The following is a 27,589-nucleotide window of genomic DNA, read 5'->3' on the forward strand; positions in this document are numbered from 1 at the left end:
GAATTTTTTCAGATTTTTACAGGGGATCGTGATAAATAACCGAATGGGTATATTAAATTTAAAGTGCTCGTATTTTATTAATTTAAAATAAGTTTCTTCTATTTCCTCTAAAAAGACTGTATCTATTTTAACCACAATTCCTGTTAACATTAATTGTAACCTGATAATTTATTATTTTTTTACTATAATAATGAGAGTGCACGTTTCCAGATAGTGTTTAATACTTTTACAATTTTTTTATTTAAGATTCTATCGAATTTATTTAGTTATTCATTTTTTTATACCTGCTATTACATTTTAACGTATAGGCGCTGAGTAATAGGAGAAAACTATACGGTCGTAGTATTAATAATCATAATATTAATAAGATTGAACGTCAGTCTCGTGTACTGTGTGTTGATTACGTAGTTTAGAAATATGCCGCTAGAATGCATATGTTACTGGAACATCGTGTTTATTCATTTGGCTTTTAAGTGTGGTTTCGTGTTCAGGTCAACTGACTGCGCGACAGTGATTTTCCAGCTTTAGAAAACAATTAAAAAAAAAAAAATTGTTTTTATTCTGTGTATAGGCATCTATCCATTACTAAATTAACTATCATTAACAGTTTTTATTAAATTCATTTATTGATGCATAATAACACAGTAGAACAAAAAAAAATTCTCCTAAGAATGAGAAGAAAACAGTTGTATAGAGTAAATCGGGAAGAGAAAAACCCCGTTTGAAAAAAGATTTTATCGGATCGCGTTAATTAGTTATTAAAGTTAAAAATTTTTGACTGTCAACCATATGATCTTTTGATATGTGTATATTGAAATTTTATACAGAATATGAATTTCTGAAAATTATATAAAAAAAAAAGAAAACAAGAAGAATATTGATGTCTGAAAAATAAAAAAATAAATAAATAAATCGAGAAAAGGTGAAATCGGGAAATACCTTCAAACAAGTGTTAACGATAAGCTATAAGGGTAATAAACAGCAGTTTGCCGCTGTTTATAATTCTCATTAGAAATTATGAGAATGTACTTTAAACAATGTCACAAAAATAACTTTCATGAATTAAATAAATTAAGGAATTAAGTCTGTGATAAGTTAAAGATTATTATCATCATCGAAAAAGAATATATTCTTGAAAGATTAATATTAAAACTGTTTAATCGCATCGCCGAATAAAAGTTTCTCTTTCCTCTTTTACAGGCTTGAAATCGTTTTAATTATGTATTTAAAACAAAAATTAGGACGACATTTTTTGCAACATAAACGACTTAAATTTATATAAATATTTTCTTATTTTCAGTAGTAAAATATGCCGTGAATTTTTATTTTTCGTCACGTTTTGCGGTCCTACTACGGGCAGCTCGTTCCTTCCTTCTTTCCTTACAAGCCACTTTTTCCCCTCGTCGTTTGGTATTTTCTGCGCTTCATTTCAGTTTCATGTAGTAATTTTGTTTATTAAATGATACGAGTTATTTAAAAATTAAACTACTCACGCTCGTGTTTACTTGAAATTTTTTCCCGTTAATTATTTATTTTTACGTTATTAATGAAAATAATTGTAGATAAATAACGCACGATAATTAAATATATTTAATAATTCGATAACAATAATTAATAACTGTTAATCGAGGTTCACATTAACTTAAAATATTTTTTTAAAACGACGCTTAAATTATTTCTTTGCTTTATGTTTCAGATCCACCACGGAAAATACTGAAGGAAACATAACCGGAGACTTGAACAAAAATGAGGGTGACGATGAGAATTCGATACTACCGATGGAAGTGAATCTCGACGATGAAACTGAAGAACCGCGAGATGCACAGTTCAACGATACCGAATTAGACGCAGAAGATCCGTTAAATATCGATAATACGCCGACGTCGACGACAGTAATAGAAACCGTACCGACGCCGAAAATAATATCTACGGCTACCGTCGTTAACGACGATAAACCGAACGAACAAAAAGCGACCGGTCAAAATATCCACGTCAGACAGAATCTCACAGAAAACCCTGCGCCATTACCGGTGGTTCCGGTAAATCCGGTCCGCAAGAGGATGCAGTTAAAAAGACCGCTTCCGGTGTCCGATATTCTGGACGGATACAACGCCAAGGTGAGCATCGAAGACGAATATAAAAATTACATCGACGAAGATAAAGCGTTTCTTATGTCGTTGTTACCGGCGATGAAAGAATTAACGGGTCCGCAAAAAATGGAATTTAAAATGACCGTATTGAACGAATTAAAAAGGATACGGTACCCGTCCTCGACACCGACGCCGCAAACCGTCGGAAATTTAACCGTGTTACCGTACGCCTTCCAACCGATTCCAAATTTAGCCAATATAAGTCACGTTATACCGATTCAACAGAGAACGATAAATCCTACGACGTTACAACAAGTCATAAATAAGAACAGCTCGACGACGCAACAGACTTGTAAAATATTATCTTCACAACCGCCACCGCTGGCGGCCATAATTCCACAAACCGTCTCTGCGACGTCCGCAGAGACGGCGAAACAAAAACAAAGTCCTACAGTCAGCAGTACGGCGACGACTGCGGCTACCGTTACCGCTAAGCCGACACCGGTCGAACCACCGGCAAAAAGAGCATCCGTATCTAAAGATAATAACGCCCGATCGCAACCGTCGGCTACCGAAACTAAAAAAACAACGTCGAGAAGAACTCCCGCCAGAAGAAAACCGAAAAAACAAGCTGCGACTAATGAAACGCAGAATAATACCGAAGAAACGCAAATCATTACGAGCGATTTAACGACTCCGCAAGATGAGGAAGAAACTAGGAACGATGGAGAGTTACGGACCGAAATAGATTTAGATGAAATTAAAATAGAGCATATAAAAGTCGAGCCTTACGACGACGAAGATACTGAAGACGCCATGGAAAACTGTTAAAAAAGTAATAGCTGTCCTATTGCTTCTTAGAAGTGCTACGTTTTCAAAAGAATGTGTAAAAAAAAACTTTTTGTACCGATTTATGAAATATTTATCAATAATACCGTACTTGCGATATAAACACAAAAGTAATAATCTACTAAGTACAGTAAATCAAGTGTACAGCCAGAATTAGTTTCAGGGTAATTTGTTTATTACAGTTTTCAATAATAAAAAGAAAAAATAAGATGCATTAGTAATTTTTAAATTAAGTAATTATTGTGATATCTGATTTTGAACTGAACCAGCATAACTGACTGACCCCACGGTGATAAACCGATAATTATACTCATAATTTTTGTATTCATTGTAGATTTCAAAAAAATGATTTTTTGAGTGTGTTGAAGGAGGGTTTATCCAGATACCCTGGACATCCGCTCTGGCCGGTTACGTGGCTGTCTTGAATGCAGATAATGCATTCCATTTATTTTTGAATTTTTATGCACCGACAGATGTTAATTCAAAAATTTTGCTATGTAGTTTTAATATTCTAAACAATTTAAATTGAATGCCGTCAGTTTAATGAGGGGAAAAAAGTTGAATATATTGTCTTTTTTTATTCTAGAGTAATGCGATTTTAGTTAATTCTAAATTATCTATTTTATTATGCTAATTTAACCTAATCTTGATGGTTACGTGTATGTTATCAAAATCACATTTGCTTTTTTCGGTGATATGTAAAAGAAACTGTAACGGTGCATAATTTATTTAACTATGTAAATATCTGTAATAAACTTAAGATAAAATACAAGTCGAGGGAATCTCCTTTCATTTTTTTCCTGGGCAGCTTTAAACAGGCAGTACGCTGCTACAATGAAGCGGTACAAAACCTTTTCAGTGTATTTGTAACATACATATATTTTTTTCTTCATTTTTACAAAGACTGAATATGTATATATAGAAAAACGGTTTAGAATATTTGATATTTTAAATAAGTTAAAAGTTTTGTAATATTTTTATATTTTAATCCGTAAGGTATTAGATAATAAGTATAATTGTATAACTATTAAAGAATCGGGGTAGCCGTTGACCGAGAGAAATTATTAAAGGATTTGACACAAATAGAGAAATTTCACTTCGGCGGATCGTACGTATTGTATGGAATGTACATTAAAAAGGTTTGGAAACGATTAAAAAGATTCTTACAGCAAATCATCCCTACCCGGTTTATTTCACTTATTCGCTCTTCTCTCCCGCTATTTTCTCGTTGTATTACCTAGTAGAATCGTAAGAGTTTCTTGATTTATACTGACTTCGGCAAATCTATAAACCGCCTCGTATTCCTGCAATGTTATTTATTTATAATGTAAATCAGTTTTTACGTTCTATCAAATTATAATCATCGGTCGGTGGATTCGGCATAAAATCCGACGGCCTTATCGGGCTGTAAAGAACCGGTTATTCTGTACTAAACAGATATCTTAAAAATTATTACTCGTTTTTTACGATCAGGAAGAAGTCATACGTACGGTCGAGTCGTTTTCCTGTACGCTTGAGATGTACACATTCCTGTACAATAAAATGAAAAAAATTGTCAAAATCTTTTTATTAGGTGTATCGGGCGATATATTTTGGATAAATTAATATATATTTTTTACCGGATAAATAAACTAAACTTTTAATAATAATTTTTCATTGGCCACCCCGTAATGTTACATTGTTACCTTATAATAATTGTAATATGTAGTAAAACAAATAGCGATTTCTAAATATGATGAAGGCATTCTTACTCCTTTTTTTTAAACATCGATATGTAAATAAGAATAAGTCGGCTGTTGATGGAGTATAAAATTTATATCAATTTTTTTTTTAAATTTACATATTTATATATACGTAGATCGTCAACTTTTTATTCTTTCGTTAGGCTAAAGTAAATTTTTTCAAAGTACACAGTGTACTTTACTAAAACATAACGAACAGTAACTAGTAAAATGTAGATACGCGCACAAAAAAAAGTACCGACTTTATATGGTAACAAGAATAAGTAAAGTATTAAAATGCAACGATCGGGTTAGTTTTCGTCGACGTGTCTACGTACGGGGTTTGGTTTTACATATCTTTCTAATAAAACGAGTAAGAATGCCGATTCCATACTGTTGTATAATTCTATAATAATGTATTAAGTTTATGACAATATTTTGAAGAAAATAATAAATTATATAAACAGCCGATTAATTTACTGAATTATTATTTACATATTATAACAGTTCCTATTATAATAATTATCCATTATGATCTTTACGGATTAAATTTTATCCGTAATGAATTTTTGGGTTATACTTTGTATAAGTTTCGTTTTTTTCCTTTAAGTATAAGTTTTTTTTCTTTCATTTAATTCTGTTATGTAATAAAACAATGACGATTTTCTAATATTTAAGTTTAATTTCTAGGGGTAATTATTCTTTGTTCTTGTCGTATGCGTAAACGTATACTTTGATTTTTAATAAAATTGTTATTACATTTTTAATGTTATTTTCTCCTTCATGAGAACGTGTTTTTATTAAATTTAATTGGAAAAAAATTAATTAAAATGAAAGAGAAATACTTATTGTCATCGATTAAACATTACTGGTATGACAGAGACCGAGACGGTAAAAATATCTTTCTATAATTTTAATATTTAATTGTTTATTTAGATAGTTAAAAATATTATGTTACTTCCATAATCATTACAATTTTTTGTTTAAAAAAAAAAACTTTTCTATTTAATTTAAGTAATTTTGTGTTGTATATATAGAATAAAAATGCTGCATAAGCGTATTAGTTTTTGTTATAATTAATTTTATTTTTCATTTATTTGATTTACATTGTTGCATTAAAAAAAAAATTGTTTGTAGAAAATAAGATGTATCATTACTAATACGTAATGATAAAAAAGTTAAGATTTAAATATAATTTTGAACAGTTGAACGTTTTAGTTTTATTAAACCTATTTCTATCAATTTCCTGAACTTTTTCCACAGTTCCTGTAGTATTTTTACTTCAAATTTAGGTTGATCGGCTAATTCCTTGTATTATAAGGTTCCAGTTACATAAATGAATTGTAAACAAACGTTTTAAGATTAAATATAGTGTATGCATCTAAAGGCATCTCTTCCACTGCTCTTAATATCACTGCGACTTCTCATGCCAGCAGTCATAGTAGTGTATTCCAAACGTCACATCGATTAATTTGAAATGACTTGCACCGTATCTAGTTATGGTGTCATTATTATAGTAACGAATTATGTACTGGTATTGTTATTATAAATAAAATTATTATTCTGTTCAACATGTATATGAAGTAATTATTTATTTGAATTATATGTTTTTTCCAAGTACGTTAAACCATGGTTTTTCTATAAACAGTAAATTTTTAGATAACAGTAAACGTAATTATCATAGTCTATAATGTTACGATTTTCTTTGACTTATAGTTACACAGATTATTTCTAAATAGCACGTACGCATCAATAACTAATATTCTTTTGAGCTTTGCAGGCCTACAAAACTACAAAATTTAAATTGTACAAAAAAATACATAAATAAATAGTGTTAAAGAAACGCGAATAAAAGTAATATAATTATTATTTAATTTATTCTAAAAAAATTATGATTACTACACAGAGAGTACAAATTAATTTAATTAGTTAAAACGTTAATTCTTACTGTATTTTATTCTAAATATCCTAAATAAGTAAATCGCTTTGATGGCAATTCATCAAAGCTCGTCCTCATAATTAAGCCCGGTAGACGAGGACCTACCGTGTTTTACAGATACCTTGACTATAGATAGATTGAATTCCTTATGATTAGTCACAAATATAGTCTGTGTTTTGGTCGGCGAATTGTCTAATATTGTAAATATATTCATTATTGCAGAGGAGTATTTTCTTTTGTCTGATGCTAATAGTAAGTCTCCTTTACAGGTAAGAAGTTTCCCATTTGTTACGAAGCTGTAATTAAGTACTTTTATGTGAAAATGTTCAATAGATTGTGTAAATTTTTCTATTGTCTGGCAACCGCCTAAACAATTAATAGAGATTTTAGTGATAGGATCAGAGATTGTAATAAGAGCAGATCCAATCAGAAAACGTTTAGATGTGGTGATCTCTCGAAATCAGAAGATACAGTATATGATGGGTGTGAATTTAAACAAGCTTCAGTTTGCGTAAATACGATGTATAATTAAGAATATTGATGTATCAAAATTAAGAATATTTGGTCCTACGACACGGCGAAGATGAAATTTAACACTCTTTATGCCGCTTTCCCACAACCCATCATCAGGTAATCTGTATCAAGTAAAAAAAAATCTCCATTAGGATAAGTAATCGGATAATATGTCATTCCGTTGACAATTAGTTTCCCACAATCGTTGCATAAAATGTTTACTAAATATTTAATAAATTCGAATATCCATTTGTTTGAATGGTTGTTCTATAAGATTTCTAATGAGCGTACATTTTCATCTTTTTTTAATAAAAAGCTATAATTATAGTTCAATGGAATTATACTTGAATCGCTAGAAAATAATTTATGAAACGGAAACCCGTATCGGTTTGATAAATAATTTACGTCTGTCTTTAACCTTTTTAATAAACTCTAAATTGTAATATCCAGTTATAAGATCATCGACATAAGTCATTTAATATAGTTTGACAAGCGTTAAATGTATTCTAGTAGTGGATGGTTTGATAACCGTACCCTTTAATGTCGATAAGAGCAAGTGTAGTAAATGTCATTTATAGTGACCTCCAAGGGACCGTCCACTTTAGGTCATTACAACTGACGTTTAGTTAGCTTAGTGGTTCTACTTTAATACGCCATCTACAAGGGAATTGAAAAACAATAATAATAATCATTAAAAGTAATGTATTTCCGCAATAAAATAATATAAAAACACTCAAAATATGGTGGAGTAAAATAAGATAGAGAAAAATGGTAAAAATTACTTTCTCTGCAAAAAGTCTGTTATTGCTAAATAACAGACTTTTTGCAGAAAAAGTTTTTCATTGTTTTCATTGTCGCTAAAACTTCTGAAAGATTTGGCAGGTCTTCATCGTTACCTTCATTGCCATTACCTACGTCCCAGTCTATTTTTACTAGTACTGAAGCCACTACATCATTTGTTACAGTTATATGCATTCTTCGCCAACCTCTTGATAATCTATTTGACAATGATTGGTTTTGCAGAGCTAAGGCTCTATTGCGCTATCATGCTGGTACACGAAGAAGTTAAAAAAAAGAACTGCAGTACATATGTAAGAAAAAAGGAACCGTCAGAATATTTCTGTAGGTATAATGCAAATATACTACGTTACCGATAGAGTCATTTCTGTACGTAATTATAAACTATACAATGTTGCATTGCAGCAGGAAAAATAAGTTATAATTATGGATGTCACTACAACCGATATCATTGTAAACAATGTACACACAGTATTTATGAATTAAAAAGCATACCGATACTTACTGTATTTATTTTCTGAATTTCTTATTATGTTTAGAATAATAACAGATAACAGTAAATACTTAAAGAAATCCTGGTAATCTTGTGAAATTCATAGTTTAATAGTTACGTATTCAGATGATTGAAGATGCGTTGAATTATGATGCAGTATTATAACTTGAATCAGTGTAACATATATATAGGGCATTGATGCCGTTAAATTTTCATCTGAAAAGGTCAAGGATGTTGCTAATAGCAAAGTCACCCTCAGTATCTCGAGAGTTTACCTAATTAATATCGTACTTTTCTTAGCCACATTCTTTAAAAAAATAACAATATTTGCAAAATCACAAACCCGCTCCAAAAAATGCTCTAAACTACTCCTATGTTGCGAAGTCACAGATGAGCGGTACAATTAAATAAATGAATAATATATAAAATGTAAAAGAAAAAACTTGGTCTGGTTGAGTCTCGAACTCAATCCATCGGTACCTGGTGCGTTAAGCCTCGCGTCTACACCAGTCTGCCGACCGTATAAGCGAAATTTGTTGTATGTAAGTTGTGAAATTACGTTAGTATAATTAGTGCCGACTGTCTCCGCTAGTACCGCCACACCCGCCCAATTTAAATACGGTATGCACGCGCGCTTAGTTAGAATCATTGAATTAAATAAATGAAAAAGTATTATATTTAAATAAAATTATAAATATCTTAAATTAAATTGCGTGCGTAAAGCCGAGCTTCAGAAACAAACCCATCCTTTCTTTTTTCCTGTTTTAGCCTCCGGTAACTACCGTTTAGATAATACTTCACAGGATGAATGAGGATGATATGTACGAGTGTAAATGAAGTGTAGTCTTGTACATTCTCAGTTCGACCATATCTGAGATGTGTGGTTAATTGAAACCCAACCACCAAAGAACACCGGTATCCACGATCTAGTATTCAAATCCGTGTAAAAATAGCTGGCTTTACTAGGACTTGAACGCTGGAACTCTCGACTTCCAAATCAGCTGATTTGGGAAGACGCGTTCACCACTAGACCAACCCGGTGGGTTTCAGAAACAAACCGCATTTGTAGAACTGTCTCGGACCGTAGCTAACAGCTGTGTTGTCAGTTTTTTTTTAAATACTAGGAAAGTATAAACCGGATCATATCGTATTTAAAACGGTCCACAAATACAGCCATTTTGATCACGAAATGAATCTCCGTTATGGTAAAAACGAATAAGAAAATGTATAACCATTACAAGTGACAATATTACACATTGAGCTGATGGTTTGCCCGCTGTCTTTGATAACCGAACTGTCGGCTGGCTTAGGCCTGACGAGGGAGCGCGGTTTGTTGCACTATCTAACTGGTTGACATCATCCGATTACTAATAACGAGACACGTTTGCATATAAAATGCAAATGCAACAGACTAGTACGCAGTTGGGGAGGGAAACTTTCAGCTCACGTATTTTACATAGGGATTAAGCGGTATTTAGAACTACTGCTGCAGAGAAAAAAGTATTGCGATATATCGTAATAACAAATCCAAAAACTTTACTACTGCTCATATGACTATTCAACGTAGTAACTTTTTTAAATTTATTAAAAAGAAAGTATCTAGGATTTTTGGAGTTAATCCAGAAAAATAGTTCTTACAATTCTTTTGCACGTTTAACGCAGCGTAGTACTGGATTAGGTTAAAGTCGATAAAGGAATTTTGTAACACGAAATGCATTAATGAAATCAAATCGCATGGATTAACAATAAACGAAATAGTGAAATAAAATAAGACCGCTCTTAATTTTTTACCGTTATTATGAAACGATTTATTCGGCTTCAAATTCAAAGGTAAAGTTGAAACGTGACCGATAGAAAATAAGTCAATTCCTAATTTGAAAGAAAAAGATACCTCGCTAAACGAATAAGAATAATAAATCATCAAAACAAAATTTGAAAGAAATAACAAGACATCAGAGAATCTGCATTCAATTTTGTCAGAAATTTGATGACACCAAGATTTAATGGGAAGATTAAATAATGTTATCGCAGTTTAGATGTTAGCACGATGTCTGTCGAAAGTTTGAACGATCTATCAGACCTTCTACCAGTAAAAATTCCGAAAAAAAATCGAGCGAGTTCCAAAGACCGTTAAATGAAGAACGACGTTGAATAACAACTAGAGGGCCTGAAAATAAAGTATGAATTTCATTTCGCAGCACAATTAGTCCAAAAACTTCTCATTCATGAACAAAAGGAAAACCGACTGCAAATTACGCAACACATGCTGGAATGTCCCAGTAATGATCCTGATTTTATAGAAAAAAGAACCCAAAAATGTAAGTTATGGATATGATCCCGAGACAAAAGAACAGTCACCCGTTGGAAAACTAAAAGTGAAGGTTCTGCTATGCTAACAGGTTTTTTTAATCAAAGCACGGTTCATCACAATACGTTACTCAAGGACAAATTATCAAGAAAGAATATATAATTGTTCTTCGTCGGTTAACAGAGCTGTTCGACGCAAGACATCACAGCTCTGCAAAAACGGCGATTGGAAAATTCATCACAACGCTCTAGCCCGTATAACAATTTAACAACATCTTTGACACAACACGAGATCGAACAACTTTAGTAAGTTCCTTACACTCTAGATATGGCTTTCTGCAATGTTTGGCTCCATCCTAAGCTTAAAATTCCGCTTAAAGGAAAGAAACTTGAAAACGGAGAAATCAATAGAAATGCGACTTGAAGTTATGGTGTTCACAAAAAAATGACTGAAAAATGCTCCCACGAATGGAAACATCGTGGGAATAAGTGTTACATAAGAAAGAGTTCCAAAACTGTTAAATCTTCATTCAACAAAAGCATCGTCGCAAATATATTGTACAACAATTGTTAGTGGATGTCGCCGATGACTCACAATTACTAAAACGTCTCATAAAAGGTGACGAAACGCGGGCGTACTGTTATGATATGGAAAAGAAGGTTCAATCATTTCCATGGAAACTTTCTGAAGTACCAAGACTGAAAACAGACCGCCAGGTCGATCGAAAGGTTAACGTCCTGCTTACTGGTTTCTTCGATTACAGTAGCGCTGTCCGTTATAAATTCTACCACAAGATAGTAATGCTGTTCATAAAACAGTATTACTTGTGGTTTTACGCCGTAGATGGAATCCGAAAAAATGTCTACAACCATAGGTTTGTCTGGCATTTCTCCCACCACCACCCCATTCGGTCGCCCTAAAGCATAAGATCGAATGTTCGTGCCACAAACGGCTACTGTGTCTCAAAACGGTATAGCGACCAATATCCTAACTGGCTCCTAGAGCTTACCTAACAGCGTAAACGGAATAAGCGTGGTGCCATATACCACTCGCTTGCGTGTCCCACTGCTCACTTGTCATATATTACTAAAATGGGTAGGCGCATCTCGTCTACACACTAAAATACATGAATTGTCAATTAATAAAATTATTCTGTCAAGAACAGCAATTCGCTGCCACGCGTAGGCCGCTGAATGCCAGCAAGTACCTGTCCACCATATTATAGAGGTTGGAGCTATATTTGACCGTTGGCCAGCCATTTCTCGAAGGTAGCTTCCTACAGAAAGAGGTAGGAGTTTTTTATCCCTTAAACTACTCCCGGTTGAACAAAGCAACGGCTTCAAGGAACTCCCACACGGTCCGATAATGCGGCTCACGCCACATTGACTCGCCGCTTGGCCAATTTTTCCCTTGACCTTTAAGTTTTAAGGTGGCCTGAGTTCTGGCCCCGCCCCCAAGAGCTGGGCAGTCGAACATCATATGCTCGTTTGATTAGATCTCCAAGCAGACGTACAGCTCATCAGCTTCCAGGCGGAACCGAAACAAATATTGATTCAAATTCGCGTGGTTGGAGAGCACTTGAGCTCCCGTTGCCCTTAAAAACGAACTAGAGGCGTACCATCCCCCAAGTCCTGTATAAATCTATACAAGGATCTCTATACTTAGTCACGACTAAAGATAGGTCAAAGGAATGGCACGTCACGACGTGCCATTCTTGCTGCATGCTTCCATCGCGAGGCTGTAAAGCCTCCTCCGCAGGCGGGAGATGGGCAACTGTTCAAAATCGGTAAAATGCGGTAACCTAAAATACAGGTAAACAATTCTTGGATTTCACACCACAGCTACAATTCACTTTTATTTCTTGATTATTCAGGAAAAAACAGCAGCATACTGAACCCGCCGCATCTGTATTCTTCAGTCATGGCACCCTGCGACTTTTTCTTGTTTTTACTTATCAAGAGTACATTAAAAGGGTTACGATTTCGACGATAGATGGAATAAAAAAAGAAATCGCTAAATGAACTATACATAAGGCTTTACCACAATTGTTTTCCGAGGATTGGAAGAAACCCCTGACATGTGTGTGTGTCGTATCTCAGGGGAACTACTTTGAAGGTAACAAATATCAATATAAAAAATAAGTAAAATAATTTTGATAATTTATAACACCTCGTACATAAAATTGAAGAGTTGTTAGTATAATTAACAAATCTATTCATAATACTTTATCGTTTAAAAAGATAAATCAAAATTAAATAATTTTGATTTATATCTGTTCAACTTACTCAACGTAAATAAATAATTATTTACATTTAGCTTTGCAGTAACCTCAAACATAAAGTAGCAGCATAAACTATAAAAATACGCTCATTATTTTATAACTTAATTACTTAAAAAGCCTACTTAGAAAGTCTGAATCTCTTTAAATTGGTCTCTTCTAGTCAAGATTCATTTTCCATCTGTTTAATTTTTTTTCTTCATAATGTTACAATATTTTAGAGTCCTTTACTTACTGGCTCTTTCTGGGAAAATGTAACACATTTGGCCCAACTAGAAGTCAGTTGTCAAATGTCACCACGAAACGATAAAAAGAATCGTATAAATTTTCTACAACAAATAGTACGAGGGCAAGTCAAAAAGTAAAATTCAAAAAAATCAATATGTTTATTTGTATTTACATAAATGTTACATAATTATTTTTTAACAAAATCCCCTCCTACTTCTATGGACTTACGTCTTTTTATGAGCTTTTGAACATCTTCCTGGAAGAAAGTTAATCGGTCTGGTGTGCACAAAACTTTTCACCGCTTATGTGGCCTCTTCATCAGATAGATAATGATTCCCTCGCAACTCTTCTTTTAATGGGCCAAAAAGATGAAAATCGCTTAGAGCCAGGTCCGAACTGTATTGAGGTCGGTCCAGCGGCTCAAAACCGAGATCTTGAAGGCAAAGACTGTTTTTTGGCCGTCGAGGTCGAGCGTTATCCTGAAGCAAGATCACGCCTTTTGGATTTGATTTTTTGCTTCAGTAAACGCAGTAATTGTCACTGTTTACTAATTGACTTTTACGTATGAAATAAACCAAAAACGAACCTTCCATATCCCAGAATATCGTCATCATCACCTTTCCTGTAGACATCTGAGGTGTGAACGTTTTTGCAGTGGGAGATGAACGATGTTTCCACCCCAAAAATTTTTCGCTTACTCTGGTTTCAAAGTGATGGACCCGTCTCATCAACGGTTATTATTCGCTTAAGAAATGAGTCTCCTTCATAACGTTTCAAAAGCTTCTGGGAAATTTTCAAACGATTCTCTTTGTAGATGCTGGTCAATTGACGTGGAACCCAGCGAGCACAGACGTTTCGAAAGATTAAAGATCATGGATGATTGAAAATCTGAGCCACGGGTTATATTCAACTCACGTGCAATGTCATCAACTGTAATTCGTTGAATATCGATAATAATTTGTTTAACCGCGTTAATATTATCGTTGTCTATGAAGTGGAAGGCCTACCTTGCCACTGTTCATCACAGAGAGCGATCAATCCATTCGCAGATCTTGCTTCTACTCAAACAACTCTTTCCATGTTGCTGTTGCATTCGATGAATAATCTAGGTCACTCCTTCCGAACCGAGGATACGTATCACTGCTGGCATTTCTTCCTTCGTGCAATCAGACAAAGGAGAACTCATTTTAAACAGACTTTTAAACACAATCACAAACAGCAAAAAATGAAACAATACTTTCAATGAACAGCTGATAGAGGTTATGAGTTACAGCAGAACAATCATTGCTGTCATTCATGTGATTGTGAGGGAAATCAATATTTCCCTTTACTTTTTGACTTACCCTCGTAAATGACCGTTCACTAAGCAAACCGTAAAATCCACTCGCTAAACCGCATAGGTCTAATCCAGGCATGGCCAATATACGGCCCGCGAAATTTTTTTCAATATTAGCTTTTTTTTATAAGCAATTGAACAATGAAAAATACGGAAATTTAAAAAACTTAACACCTCACATTAGTTTTTTTTTTTTTTGTACTAAATTACGTAAATTTACTCATAAATATTGTTTTTGTATTTAACATTTTTAAATTTTAATATTTCGTTCGGTCCGTGAAAAATTTTCTTTCCAATTCAGCCCGGAGGCAAAAACTGTTGGCTACACCTGGTCTAATCAGACTAGCAAATTTCTCAGAAAGAGGTGGGACTAGAAGATGCCTCTTCCTAAAAAAAAAGTAAAGTATTTATGAGGCCTAATAAAACTACATTAAAACCGGTCAAAAATTTTTTTAAAACTATTCTTCGTTTATAAATTTCCTTAAATATTTCTTTGTTTCAACTACCAGGAAGCAATCCTGCTGTTGTATAATAAAGTCGTCAGTTATTTTTAGAATCATATAACACAAAATTTAAAGCTGGAATTATGTATCAATATAGAGACACTATAGTTGAAATATACATTAGAAATATTGATATATTTTGGAAAGTGATCAATTTAAGTATTTTGAACTCAGATGTGACAACATCTGGATTCAAACATCAACATCTGGGCTTTTTTGGACTTGCCTAGTCGATTGCAATCAAAAGGTGAGGTGGGCAACTAGATGTTATAACAGTCCAAGTTCCAAAATTAATCATCCTACCACTAATAGTTTTTGAGTTATGAGAGATACATACGTACGTACAGACAGAGGTCACGCTGAAACTAGTCAAAATGGATTCAGAGATTGTCAAAATGAATATTTCTGTTGAAATATGAAACCGAAATTTTTCGCGGTCACAATACTTCCTTTATTTCGTACAAGGAAGTAAAAAAGCTGATAACAAACTTGTAATGATTTCTTTCACCGTTTATTTATTTTTATATAGTGGAAAAATAATTGTATATCAAAAAAGTTACCCGAGATTTATTTTTTGGGGTTGGGATAATCTATGATGAAGTTTTATTGTAAAATTATCATTATATCATTAATTAAACCGAAATTTTTTTAAAAATTAACAAAAAAAACTGCATATTTTTATTTCTTTTGCTCTACCACATTCAAAGAAATTTTTTGATTTTTCTACTTTTACTATGTTAAATGGAAAAAACTAAAAAAAATTCCATAAAAAAGTACAACCAAATATAACGTTACCTAAGATTTCTTTTTGGGGGTGAATTATGATGAAATTTTGTTGTAATGGTATTACTAAAAGTTTAAATAAATCCAAAAAAGTTTGGAAAAATTAAAAAGTCTATATTTTTACACTTTGATCGGCTCTCCGACCCCCAATATTGACACAAAATATTTTTTGGGATCGCTTGCACTACTCTATTCGTAGGAAGATATAAAAAAAATCTGTTAAAAAAATATGCAATAAATAAAAAGATAGTTTTTTGATTTTTGAGGAAGGAAGAATTTTGGGACAAAATTAAAAAAAAAATGGTAGGAAGCATATACGCGTGTTGTGAGAAATATATGGTTATGGTTACAAAATTTAGAGAAAATTGACCCCCAAACCCACCTCACCACTAGGAGGTATTTGACCCAACATTTTACCAACAAATCGCCCCATATACACGAGTCTCTACACAAAATTAGTTTATCCAATCAAAACACGACAATACATGAACATAGGAACATTACTCCGCACTATTTTTTTTTGTTTTTTGGGGTCCCTGGGTCATGAAAATGTGAAAAAATCCAAACCCCACTTTTTGAATGATTACCGTACTTTTCTTTTTGAGCGTAGCTCTACGGCTACGATGCCAAGAAAGTATATGTTATGATCATTAGTAAATAAATTAACATAAAAATTGAATCCAGACATTTATTATTTTTGGTTTATTTAATACATACATTTGACACAACAACTTATTTATTTAAGTTCTATAACATTAGTCGGAACTCGCGACCAGGTTTTACATCATAGACCGCAGAGAAAAAAATCATTAAAGTCACCATCTGAGCATCCTTCATTGATTATTATCACAATTTTGTTGAAGTTCTTCTTCCATCATGATCTGCGCAAATTTAAATTTTACAAGCACCTGCCGGTGTGGAGAAAATTTTTTAATAGTTTTTGCGTAAGCCAAAAAAAGAAGTTCGGTAGCATCAAATTCGTTGGCGATATCGTTAACGGTTCGTGCATACCGATCTGTAACATTTTTATCAGAAGGTACTACGTATTCATTAGAAGAATTAGGACGTTTAATTATCCTTTTACTATTTCTGGTAGAACTGCGCGTCAGCGGTTTCGATTCTAAAGAAAAACACTCGTCGATTTCGATCTGTAACGGCATATCCGGCACTCCATTCGTTTCGAACGAAGAAGAAAATTCTGATGCATGATCAGGAAATTTACCGTTCTCGAATACATCGATAAATTCTGGCGCGTTATCAGAAACGCTCTGATTTTCTACTTCTTTTTTAACTATTACCGAATGAACCTCGTCGTTTCGAAATTTTAAATACGGTTGAAAATGTTCCATTTGTTTCGCCCACGGAAACTGTCGGTAAGTTTTCATCGCAGGAGTCAATTTTTTTGCGTTGAGACTTCTTAAATATTTTACATAACCGTCTTTAATGTTTTTCCATTTACCTTTTAATTGATTCCCTGTAACACGGAAAGAAAATAATTATTGTAAAAAATTAAATCCGATTGTGATTTTAATTTAAGCATTATGACATGCATGCGGCTAAGAAATATATCGTGCAAATGTTTGTTTCGTTTACCAAATATCGGTTACATAAATAACGAAGTCTTTTAAATTAACACTAATTTGTTATTTGCAATGAAATTTCATTTATTGCTTTCCGATAATAAACCTCTAAGAAGCAAAGACTGTATATGTATCAATCAAGTTTTTTTAATGCCAAAACCGGTACATTAATTTGCGTCTTTACAATATTCATCCTGATATCTCGTAATACTGTGACACGAGTAATGCACCCGAGATACAATAGGCGCAACGAGTAGTAATAACTCAGAGTACAGTCGATTGCTAGGGTAAATTAGTATCGTGTTATAATGAATACTAGCAGATTTGTGGGCTTAATGCGCTGATATAATACAGGATACTCGTTTATGTGAAGAAGACAACGGGAAACGCTAGGATACCATTAATTAAAAATACGTGTCGGATCGCCTACATCCGTCCGATAATCGCATCTAAACGACAAATAAATACGAGTATGTTACCAGTCAACGAAACCGGGTGATAATGGAACAAACCTGAACGATTAATTTTGAATTTAACATAAATCTAAGACGCATTTATGAATTTAAAAAACTAGCGATGACATGCGGAACTAAAAATTTTACCGTCTTTTTTACCGATTTTTCTTTTTTCCTGTTTAGCCTCCTGGAATTACCGTTCAGGTATTACTTCAGAGGATGAATGAGGATAATATGTATGAGTGTAGTCTTGTACAGTTTCAGTTCGATCATTCCTGAGATGTGTAGTTAATTGAAACCCAATCACGAAAGAACACCGATATCCACGATCTAGTATTCAAATCCGTTTAAATGTAACTGTCTTTTCTAGGATTTGAACGTTGGAACTCCCGACTTCCAAATCGGCTGATTTCGGAAGACTTTTTTACCGACCTAAAAGGTGAAATCATTACGATAGCGATTGATAAAGCATGAAAATGCGTAACAAAAATGGGACCAAAACAGATGACAATATTTTTTATATAAAAAAAACCTGAATGATAAGAACCGAATAAAAAAAATTCCAGAAGAGAAGAAAATATGCAAATTTATAGACCGACTAATTATAAAGATAAAAGTATCACGGTACTACCGTGTAAAAGAAATTTCTAAACCGCACAAAAGAGTTAAAATTATTCTCGATTTTTACTCAAAACCCAATATGAAATTCAAATACAAACAGATAAATTAAAAATAAAGGTCTAAGATGATTAACATTAAACCCTACATAGAGGGAAAACCTCTATCCTTAAAAACCTATCTGGATGATAAATTACTCGCTATGTTTGTCAATTAAAAATAATAAGACCAATCATCAGTAAGAACAATTAATAGGTTCTGTTGTACGATTTGGCCCAGGCAATCGTGAAGAGTCTCTGGGAATAAGTTACGAGGCGAGAAGACAACAAAATCCTCATAGTTTCCGTAACACTTAAAATCGACAAAAGTGATTTTGTTCGACCGAGAAAAGACTAAGATAAACGGTTAAAAAATTCAAGTAAGCGATCCCATTGACAAGCTGTATTTGCCACAGGGTCGATTTTCTATACAGAGTATTCATTCTGAATACGATTTTTGAAAATTTTATTCGTATATAAACAATTATTTCATAAGAATGTATAAACAGAACTCGTACACGACAGAGTTGGTGGAGAACACGTTGAAAGTAACAGAAACAATACCGCAAGTTACCGTAATCAAAGGATAAATACTAAATCGTCAAACCACAAGTAATCATTTTACAGCTACGGAGACTATATCATCTCTATCACATTTATTAATAAGAACCTTCAACAAACTAGTACGTGCGGTGCGGTAAATCAAACCTTTCTTTTATTCCGCATTAAGTATTGTTTAAAAGGAAATTCCCCGTTTTAAACTCACGCACTCCTACTATTTTTAAAATCCATAAGATTTCTGTTAACATTCGACAACAATTTTCCGTTCGATGTAGACACTATTTATTTTAAGCGGCACATGATATTTTATTTTCTGTTTAGCCTCCGGAAGCACCGTCAGGTATTACTTCAGAGGATGAATGAGAATGATATGTATTGAGTGTAAATGAATTGTAGTCTTGAACAGTCTCAGTTCGACCGTTTCTGAGATGTGTGGTTAGTTGAAATCCGATCACCAAAGAAAACCGGTATTCACGATCTAGAATTCAAATCCGCATAAAAGTAACTGCTTTTAATAGGATTTGAACCTTAGAATTCTCGACTTCGAAACAGGCTAATTTGCGAAAACGCATTCACCACTATACCAACCCGGCGGGTTAAGCAGTATATGATCTGACACTCGGCTAGCTTAACCGAATGGTGTACGCGTTGTAGAAGTACAGAGATGTTAAAGTAACAATTTTTTAAGACGGGTCCGTATTATTAAATTACGCAAGTCAAACGGATGATCAGATCGATAGATTGCATCTAATATAATACGTAGAATACAAGTACACCGTTGTAAAAATTGAAAGCCTACACATTTTCGGGCGCGTACGGGGATGTCTTTGGCAAAATTCTTTTACAAAAACCAATTAAAAAAAAAAACATATTCTGAAATTTTGTAATCAATAGAATCGGAAGGTGACCGTCTCCATCTCAAAACCCAATAAAAATACACGGGCCGCTGAAGTGAAGATCGAAGGCTAGATTTCCAGTTAAGTGCGGTGTGATATATCCCGTTAATTTATCGATCAAAATTTAGGATTGATGAGTACAAGCCGTTACGGTTTTGTAAGCGATTCAATCATCGAGCAATTACTTAAAATTTCCACTTCACGGGATCTCGAATCGACGAAATTCGGAATGCGTTTAAATCGAAAAGGTAGATTTAATTTAGCTAATTCAGAGTTCAGAACAGCCGAACAGAAAAAAATTGCGTATTAAGAAATCTCACGTTTACTTTCTTCTAATAAACGCGTACAATAAATAAGCGATTAGTTATTTTACCTTTCATTTTGGGAAATTAAGAAAAACAAAGCATATCGACGCGAAATCTAATTTCTGAGTTTAACGCGACATTTCTGAATCTAATTACATTGCGGATGCCGTTGATCGTTTGCCGAACGATTAAAAAATCTTTGATAACAGAAACGGTCTACAAAGTTACCATCACACTCTCAAGCCTTAAGCAGTCTACCTCATGACTGTAACGTACTAAATGACGTCTTAGTTTTAGGACTGTTAACCAATTTTGATATACTCGGAAAAATAAATTAAAGTTCTTTCTTTATTTTTTTACGTCTCTTGACCGAATAATTTTTGAAAATAATAGTACCTACAATAAAATAGGATTCCGTAAAAGCCTTACGCGTATTTTCATTTTATTAACTTTGAACAAGGAATTATTCAGTATCTTTGTTTCGATCTACGAAATCGCTACATAGAAAATTGAAATTAATCAGACAAGAAGCAGGAAATTGTTATAATCGTTATCGGTCGTGTTAATATAGTCGTCGAAGGAGCGTCTGTATGTGCCTAACATCCGTCAAATGAGACGGTAGGCGAAATGGTGTGTAAACAGTAGAGAAAAAAATTCGATAAGAAGCATCCTGTAAAGATTCAGCAGTGCAGTACCGAGTACGTTAAGACACGGTCGTCGCTATCGGAACGAAATTAATTTCTGATCGTCGCAATTCTAATTTTACTGTAAAAGATCGATTTCATTATGTAATCGCAATTCAATATTCGACAGCAAGCGTTCATTAAGTACTTCGTTTTATTTACTTAATAACCTTACGATATCGCCGAACACGACAAGCTTTTATCAAAATGCGTAGCGGAAGACCGGTTATTCGTAAAAATGATTAGCGTAAAATTTATAATACACCGATGAATTTATCCGAAAACAATAACCGCCGATATGTAAAAATGATCCTGTTTTTCTTCGAAAATTACCAAGGTATAAAAATTGTTTTTCACTTTTTGTTCGGAAGACATCCTTATTTTTACGCGCCGTTCCTTATACTTTATAAACTATATCGTTATAAAATAAATATACATCACGAGAATACAAGGTAATAAATTTTTACGAAATATAAACAAAATATACGGCTACATTTACGCTACACGGACGTATTCATCGAGTTCCTTGCGTTCCAGGGTTATTGATTTTAGTTGACCGGTACCGCGTTCGGTTCGAAACTTGATCTGAACATTTGCGACTACCGTAAGTCGTTATACAATAGAGGCTTTAGCGATAATAAAGAAACTAAGCTAAATATTACAATATAATAGTTAGATCCACGATTATCCGGTTGCAAACACATCCGTTGATATAAAAACCGAAGAAAGAATAAACCGCAAAATTAATATCCTGTTCCGCGTATTATACAGACTACAATCGATCGACCGATACCACAATTCGAGAAAATAAAGTCTTATCACCTCTCTTACTAATATTTAATTTCGATATTAAAATCGACCAAAATATGAGGAAAGTAATTTCAAATCCTGTTAATCACGTTCCGAGTTGTTGCCGCCAGATATGCATACGGGACTCCGCAACTGAATTCTAGCCTGAAGTAAAAACGATTACACCGGCCGAACGGAACACATCGTTTATTCATTTTATCGTTTAACAATTATTTTATATTTAACAAGAGAAAGAATTTATTATTTTTTAAAGCGAAGAAATCAGGATATCTCAACGGTACGATATGGAGGAGGGCCTTGGATTAGAAAATTTTTGCGTCGAGTTTCTAGTTCGGATCCTGCTGGGTTCTGGTTTTTAATCGTATCAAACCTAACGAATGACACTCGATTACATCAGCTTATTCGACTTAACCGACGATGAAAATTATCAAAAACAAGAGGCCGTTGGACGCGGTTGTATAGTTCATCACTCCCTCCGAAACGCTGAACGTGAAAGAAAATATATGTAAAACGAAATTACTTTGCTTCCAAAGGATAAGGCCTGTATCCTATATTTTAGAATATTGAATGTCCAACGGTATAATCGGTACAAAGCTAACATCTCTGTAATAACAAAAATAGCGGTTCTTTTTTCTAATAAAAGCTACTTTTTACTTACGCTACGATCCGCTGCGTAATATCACAAGAATCAGAAAAAATAAATACAGTATATATGTGAAAATTAGCGGTACATTAACTATGGTAATTTAATCGCTCAAATGCGGAATCTAAAACTTATGCGTTTCCATTAAGCATCTGATTTAAATTATTAAGCGGTTACTTACCGGTAAGTTGTAGCTTTGATGCTATGTTATCCCACGTTTTTCTTTTTTTAGTCGTATTTAAAAACTCTGGATGTTGAAAGTCATACAATATCGGATGTTGCTTAATCCGTTGAATACATAACGGTGTTAATTTAGGTTTTCGTGCCATGAACGGTAATAATTTATAATAAAACGGTTAAATCTCAGTAAAATCGTACGACAAAATTAAATCGCGTACAGACGTGATAAAACGTCGGTGAATCGAACGGTGAAGCGACAACGAGCAGACGCTATAACGATGAGTGCAGGAGTACTGTGGAGGTTTGATTCCGACGTTGCCGCTACGTCTGTAGAATAGTGTACATAAGAGGGGCGGTAGCGGAGCGGTTTGTGCACCCGCTGGCGGGTACCGCTACGGTGCCCGGACAAAACACAACCGCGGGGTAACAAGAATCTGAATTTATTATTGATTGTTGATATTAGTAAAAAATTATTATTTTCAACGCACTGTCATATTAAAAAGTAACTAAAGTACAAACGGAAACGCGGTTCGATAAAATCCAGAAATGAAATTGCACGAATGAGATACGTTGGGAGCGATAACGGTTAATAAAGATTCGAAATACCCTCCGATAACCGATATATCGATTAAGAAACGCCCGGTTACACGCTTTTAAATAAAACGACAAGTTTTTTCAGACGACCTATTTTACTTACGCCAAAATTCATTTTCTCATTTATTTACTTACTTTTGAAATAGTTAAACCGATTTGAGTAAAACAAGATTTCACGCGTATGAAGGTTATTTGCTAATGATTACAATTATATTAAAATAGTCGGCTGCGTTACTATGAAAAGTACAACCGTTTCATGAAGGAAAATGTGGCAGATTTTCACGTAAAAAAAAATTAATTTCGATAAGCATTTTCCTTAATTAATTACGTATCATAAAGTATACTTAATACTAATTTTATGGTACATTTTATTTTCTTGGAAATAATCAGCACGCAATAAACATAAAATTAAGTTTCCGTCTATATTTTGATAAAAATACCCTGCTTCTTGCGATAGCTTTGTGTTTTTTATTTATTTAACTAGCCAATTTTTGTCAGACCGAGTTTTATAAAACTTGATCTACAGTTTTACAAACTGTACTAAGGGGTTTGCATATATAAATATTTTAAGGATTTATGAATTAAAAAAGAATACGGTTTTAAAGATTTAAAGTGAGTCGCACACACTTAAAAAAGATATTCGCTCAAAATGGTTGTAAAAAAAACTGCGAGACAAAAATTGAAATCTATCATATTCTAGTAGCTTTTGTTCCAATTTTTTGTTTAAATGTTAAGAGGTGTTTAACTCCCTTGAGGCGAAAACGATTTTTGATTTTGCGGTCTATTAATCATAACTAGACGGACTAGTTTTCTCACTGGAAAAGGGAGTGACATTATCTGCCTTGAGGCAGAAACATTATTTCCATTAAACTGAGGATTTTTTTTTGTTTTGTTTAAACAAACAAACAAACTTTAATATAATTATTTTGGAAGTTTCACACGAATTATAACGAGGAAGTTGAAAATTCCAAACTTCAAACTGAATCTCTCAGCTTTGCTGGAAAAATAATTTTTACAAGATCAAATAGACGGTTTGAAAATATACTCGGACAAACTCGAATCTAGAAGAAAATTCGTTCGAAAACTTGAGGTTTTTAAATACCTACTTTCCTATTTCAAACAGCCTTTTCTCTCGCTCGGTAGTAGCTGATAAAGTCCTATGCCTGTATTTTATTCGTTTATCAGGACGCCTTTTAAATTTCTAGCAAACGGCTTTTACAATAGGGTACTTAAAATACATAAATAAACAACAATAATAAATGAATAAACATAATATTACTGAATTCATTTATTTTTCAAAAGAATGTAACTATTTACTTAAAACTTAATTATCGTTTATATATTGATTAATACTTCTTTTATTTTTGTTAAACGCTTTCGCAGAGATCTCCGCTTCGTCAGACTTACTAAAATGATAGATTACTGTATTAAAAACATAAAAGTCTAGTCGTCTCAATATTTTTATTTTTCGAGTTATCTTTTAATACGTTTTGACGATTCAAAAATCTCTGCGAAACGGCTTAAAAAAAACTAAAAGTAATATATAAATCGGTAAATTAATAATTAAGTTTTATACAAAAAAATATTTTTTATTCAAATTTACAAATATAAAAAATAAGATACATAAACGAATAAAAATCGTAAGTTAATAATTCGACACATCTTCACAAGGAAAAAGAACCCTTCACCGCAGATGGCAGTAATAATTGTTAAAAATTGCAATAAAAATACGCCTGAACAAAAGGAAACTGATCGACTGATTTCATTAGTAGAAATGAAATTTTAGTTAAAAAAATTAAAAATATAAAAAGTAATTAGGTTTTAATATTAGATTGTAAAAATAAACAATTAGACAGATACGTATATTTAATTAAAATCGATAGGAAAACTAAATTACATCGAAATTAATAAAAAAATTAGATTGCAATTAAAAAAATCAGTCGATGGATAAATTAATTTAAATTAGATAATGTCAATATTCATATTACAGATAATTAAGCGACATTCATAGATATTAGTAATGCCTTCTAGAAAACAGATGGTAAAATTTATTGCCGACCGCCCGGCTACATTCATTTTGATATAGTTTCTGCTAATTTTATTAACGATTAAATTTAGGGGAATAAAAACATTATATAATAAAGACGTCTTCTTATAACAGAAAAATATGTACGGTGAATTGAAACGCATTTACCGTTTAAATTTATAATTTTAAATCTGCGTAAAAAGGTCAGTAACTTCGATTTTAATTCGGTTATCGCTTTTAACAATCGAAAAGAGTTACGTAATAATAATTCCTTTTCCGAGTCTACTTCATGATTTTCTAAAATTTATTTTATATCCGAATGAAAAAATCCGAATTTATTTCGACCACAGATAATTATAAAACAAGCAAAAACACGTGAAATTGTCCGATTTAAAAGGTTACACATTATCTACTGATGTTTTAGAAAACGTCGATCGATACGTTCATTTACACAGGCGTACGACTATCGATAGGGTTTTCGAGGGAGGCGCTCCCTTTAATAACCGCTTTCAAAATGGCTCCATTTTAGGGGATCTCAAGATTATACAGCACTCATCGTGATGGTTTTCGTACTAGTTACACTCACTATCTTCGTTAATATCTAAACAACAAAATTATCCGATGAGAAAAAACGCAACCGGCCTAAAAATTGAACAGATTACTAAAGCCCACTCGACTCTTATTCTAGGAGAAAAAGTCGCAATGTATTAATTTAAAGCTTGCGACGTCACGAGCAGACTGCGTATTACTACTCGGCCTGAAAACATCGACTCATATTGTATGCGGTAATAAATATCATATTAACCTTTATTTTTACTAAATTACAAATTTTTAATAATAACCAAAAGCTTACTTTAATTATCTTCATGCATCTAATTCAAACTTCTAGCAAGTTCACCGTCCTCGCTAAACGAATCGCTATCACTGCCGCTTTCACTATCAGAGTCTACACGTATAATATAACGTTCTGTCATTTCATCTATCGGTGGTTCCAGTTTTTCATACTCTTTCTCAATATTTTTTACTTTTTCACAATAGGGTTTCTCGTCATCTTCTTTCGTGGAATTAATTTTCTCCGTAGTTAATTTTTCAACATTTGCGAAAGAAAATGTTGTGTTATGACTCGCCACATATCTTTTTACGGCTGACCATACCATCTCGATCGGATTCAAATCAGGATGGTACGGTAGTTGTCTAAGAACACGATGTCCGTGTTTTTTCAAAAGTTCATCCGAGTGATATTTTTATACTTCAGTTTTATGTAACTTTACTAATTCATATAACTTTGGTTTCAGCATTTTTGAACCGTACGGAATATGGGTTTTCTGCAGCCAATCGGTCATATCTTTTCTTCTGGAGTTAGAATTTGGCGCTTTATCAATACCTGTATTGCGATAAGGGGCGTTATCAATAACTGCTACTGACATCGGTGGAAGATTTGGAATCGATTTTTCACGCGCCCATTTCATGAAATTGTATTCATGTTGTCATGGTAGTCGCCTCTTTTCGAACCGGCCTTCCAACCAGTAATGCGTTCGGAATAAAACCGATTTCTCCTCCAGCATTAATTACTATTAAACGATCACCTTTATTAATCGGCACAAGTCCCTCAACAGTACTATCATACCACCACTTTGTCGAACAATGCAAACTTAAAACGTACGCTTCACCCAAATAAACAATTGTAGCATTGTTTTGTCGGTACTTAGCCACTGCCTGCAAATATTCAATTCTCTTCCACCTGACACTGGATTTCTCAATTACAAGTTTTCTGTTATTTTCGGTTTTACGCCATTTGAAAGCTAATTCCTCATTCTTCTTTGAATGAAATTCATTAACTGTTCTTTTAATTACACCTAAATCATAACTGTTCAGTCCAGCGACAGGTTTTGAACGTCGTTTATACTTTTTCGGCGTGCTGAAAGAATACGATTGGGATGCTGATTGAAGAATCATATCTTTTTTTTCTCTTCTGAGTTTCTAAACCTGTGTTCTTGATATTCCATAAGTAACAGCAGTTTTTTCTTCACATTTTTGAATGCCAATTATATGTTTGTCGTCAGTTAATTCAATTACTTTTAGAGCTTCTTTTTTCATAAAATCATAAACACCATAGATAATTTTACGTGGTTGACTTCAGAATAATGTTTTCTTTTCTTAACTACGGATTTAAATTCTGCCATAACAAACGCACAAATGACACAAGAACAAAAATAAAACAAAAAATAATATATTACAAAAGATTTGGTAAAAACAATCAATAATTATAAAATAATATTATCGTACAAAAACGCTATCCGAATTCCTTCACTGAATACGATATAAACTGGACTAAAATTTATTTCTTTATACACACATTGT

At 33.2% G+C, this 27,589-nt stretch overlaps 3 protein-coding genes across 30 annotated transcripts in view; 1 reads left to right on the forward strand and 2 right to left on the reverse strand.

Moving 5' to 3' along the window:
- The window catches only part of LOC142329167 (uncharacterized), a 503,112-nt gene that overhangs the window by 418,249 nt on the left and 57,274 nt on the right, over positions 1-27,589 (reverse strand). The window lies entirely within an intron of this gene.
- LOC142329169 (uncharacterized) overlaps positions 1-27,589 on the forward strand; it is a 236,808-nt gene that overhangs the window by 192,017 nt on the left and 17,202 nt on the right. For 25 of the 26 annotated variants that reach the window (XM_075373543.1, XM_075373534.1, XM_075373537.1 and 22 more), the window contains one exon: positions 1,697-5,870. The exons of the other annotated variant lie outside the window; for it this stretch is intronic. In XM_075373543.1, coding sequence (XP_075229658.1) covers positions 1,697-2,921 — 1,225 coding nt within the window. In that variant the 3' untranslated portion in view covers positions 2,922-5,870. Of the gene's footprint in view, positions 1-1,696; positions 5,871-27,589 lie in introns of those variants that run through there. 26 annotated transcript variants of the gene reach the window in all.
- On the reverse strand, positions 16,515-22,883 carry LOC142329172 (uncharacterized). Its single transcript, XM_075373558.1, has 2 exons — positions 22,610-22,883; positions 16,515-17,313 (listed from the first exon to the last, which is right to left on the reverse strand). The coding sequence occupies exons 1-2, from the start codon at positions 22,755-22,757 to the stop codon at positions 16,673-16,675; spliced, it is 789 nt and encodes a 262-aa protein (XP_075229673.1). The 5' UTR covers positions 22,758-22,883; the 3' UTR covers positions 16,515-16,672.

The sequence above is a fragment of the Lycorma delicatula genome, chromosome 8 (assembly GCF_047948215.1).
Source record: "Lycorma delicatula isolate Av1 chromosome 8, ASM4794821v1, whole genome shotgun sequence".
In the NCBI taxonomy this organism is placed as follows: Eukaryota; Metazoa; Arthropoda; class Insecta; order Hemiptera; family Fulgoridae; genus Lycorma; species Lycorma delicatula.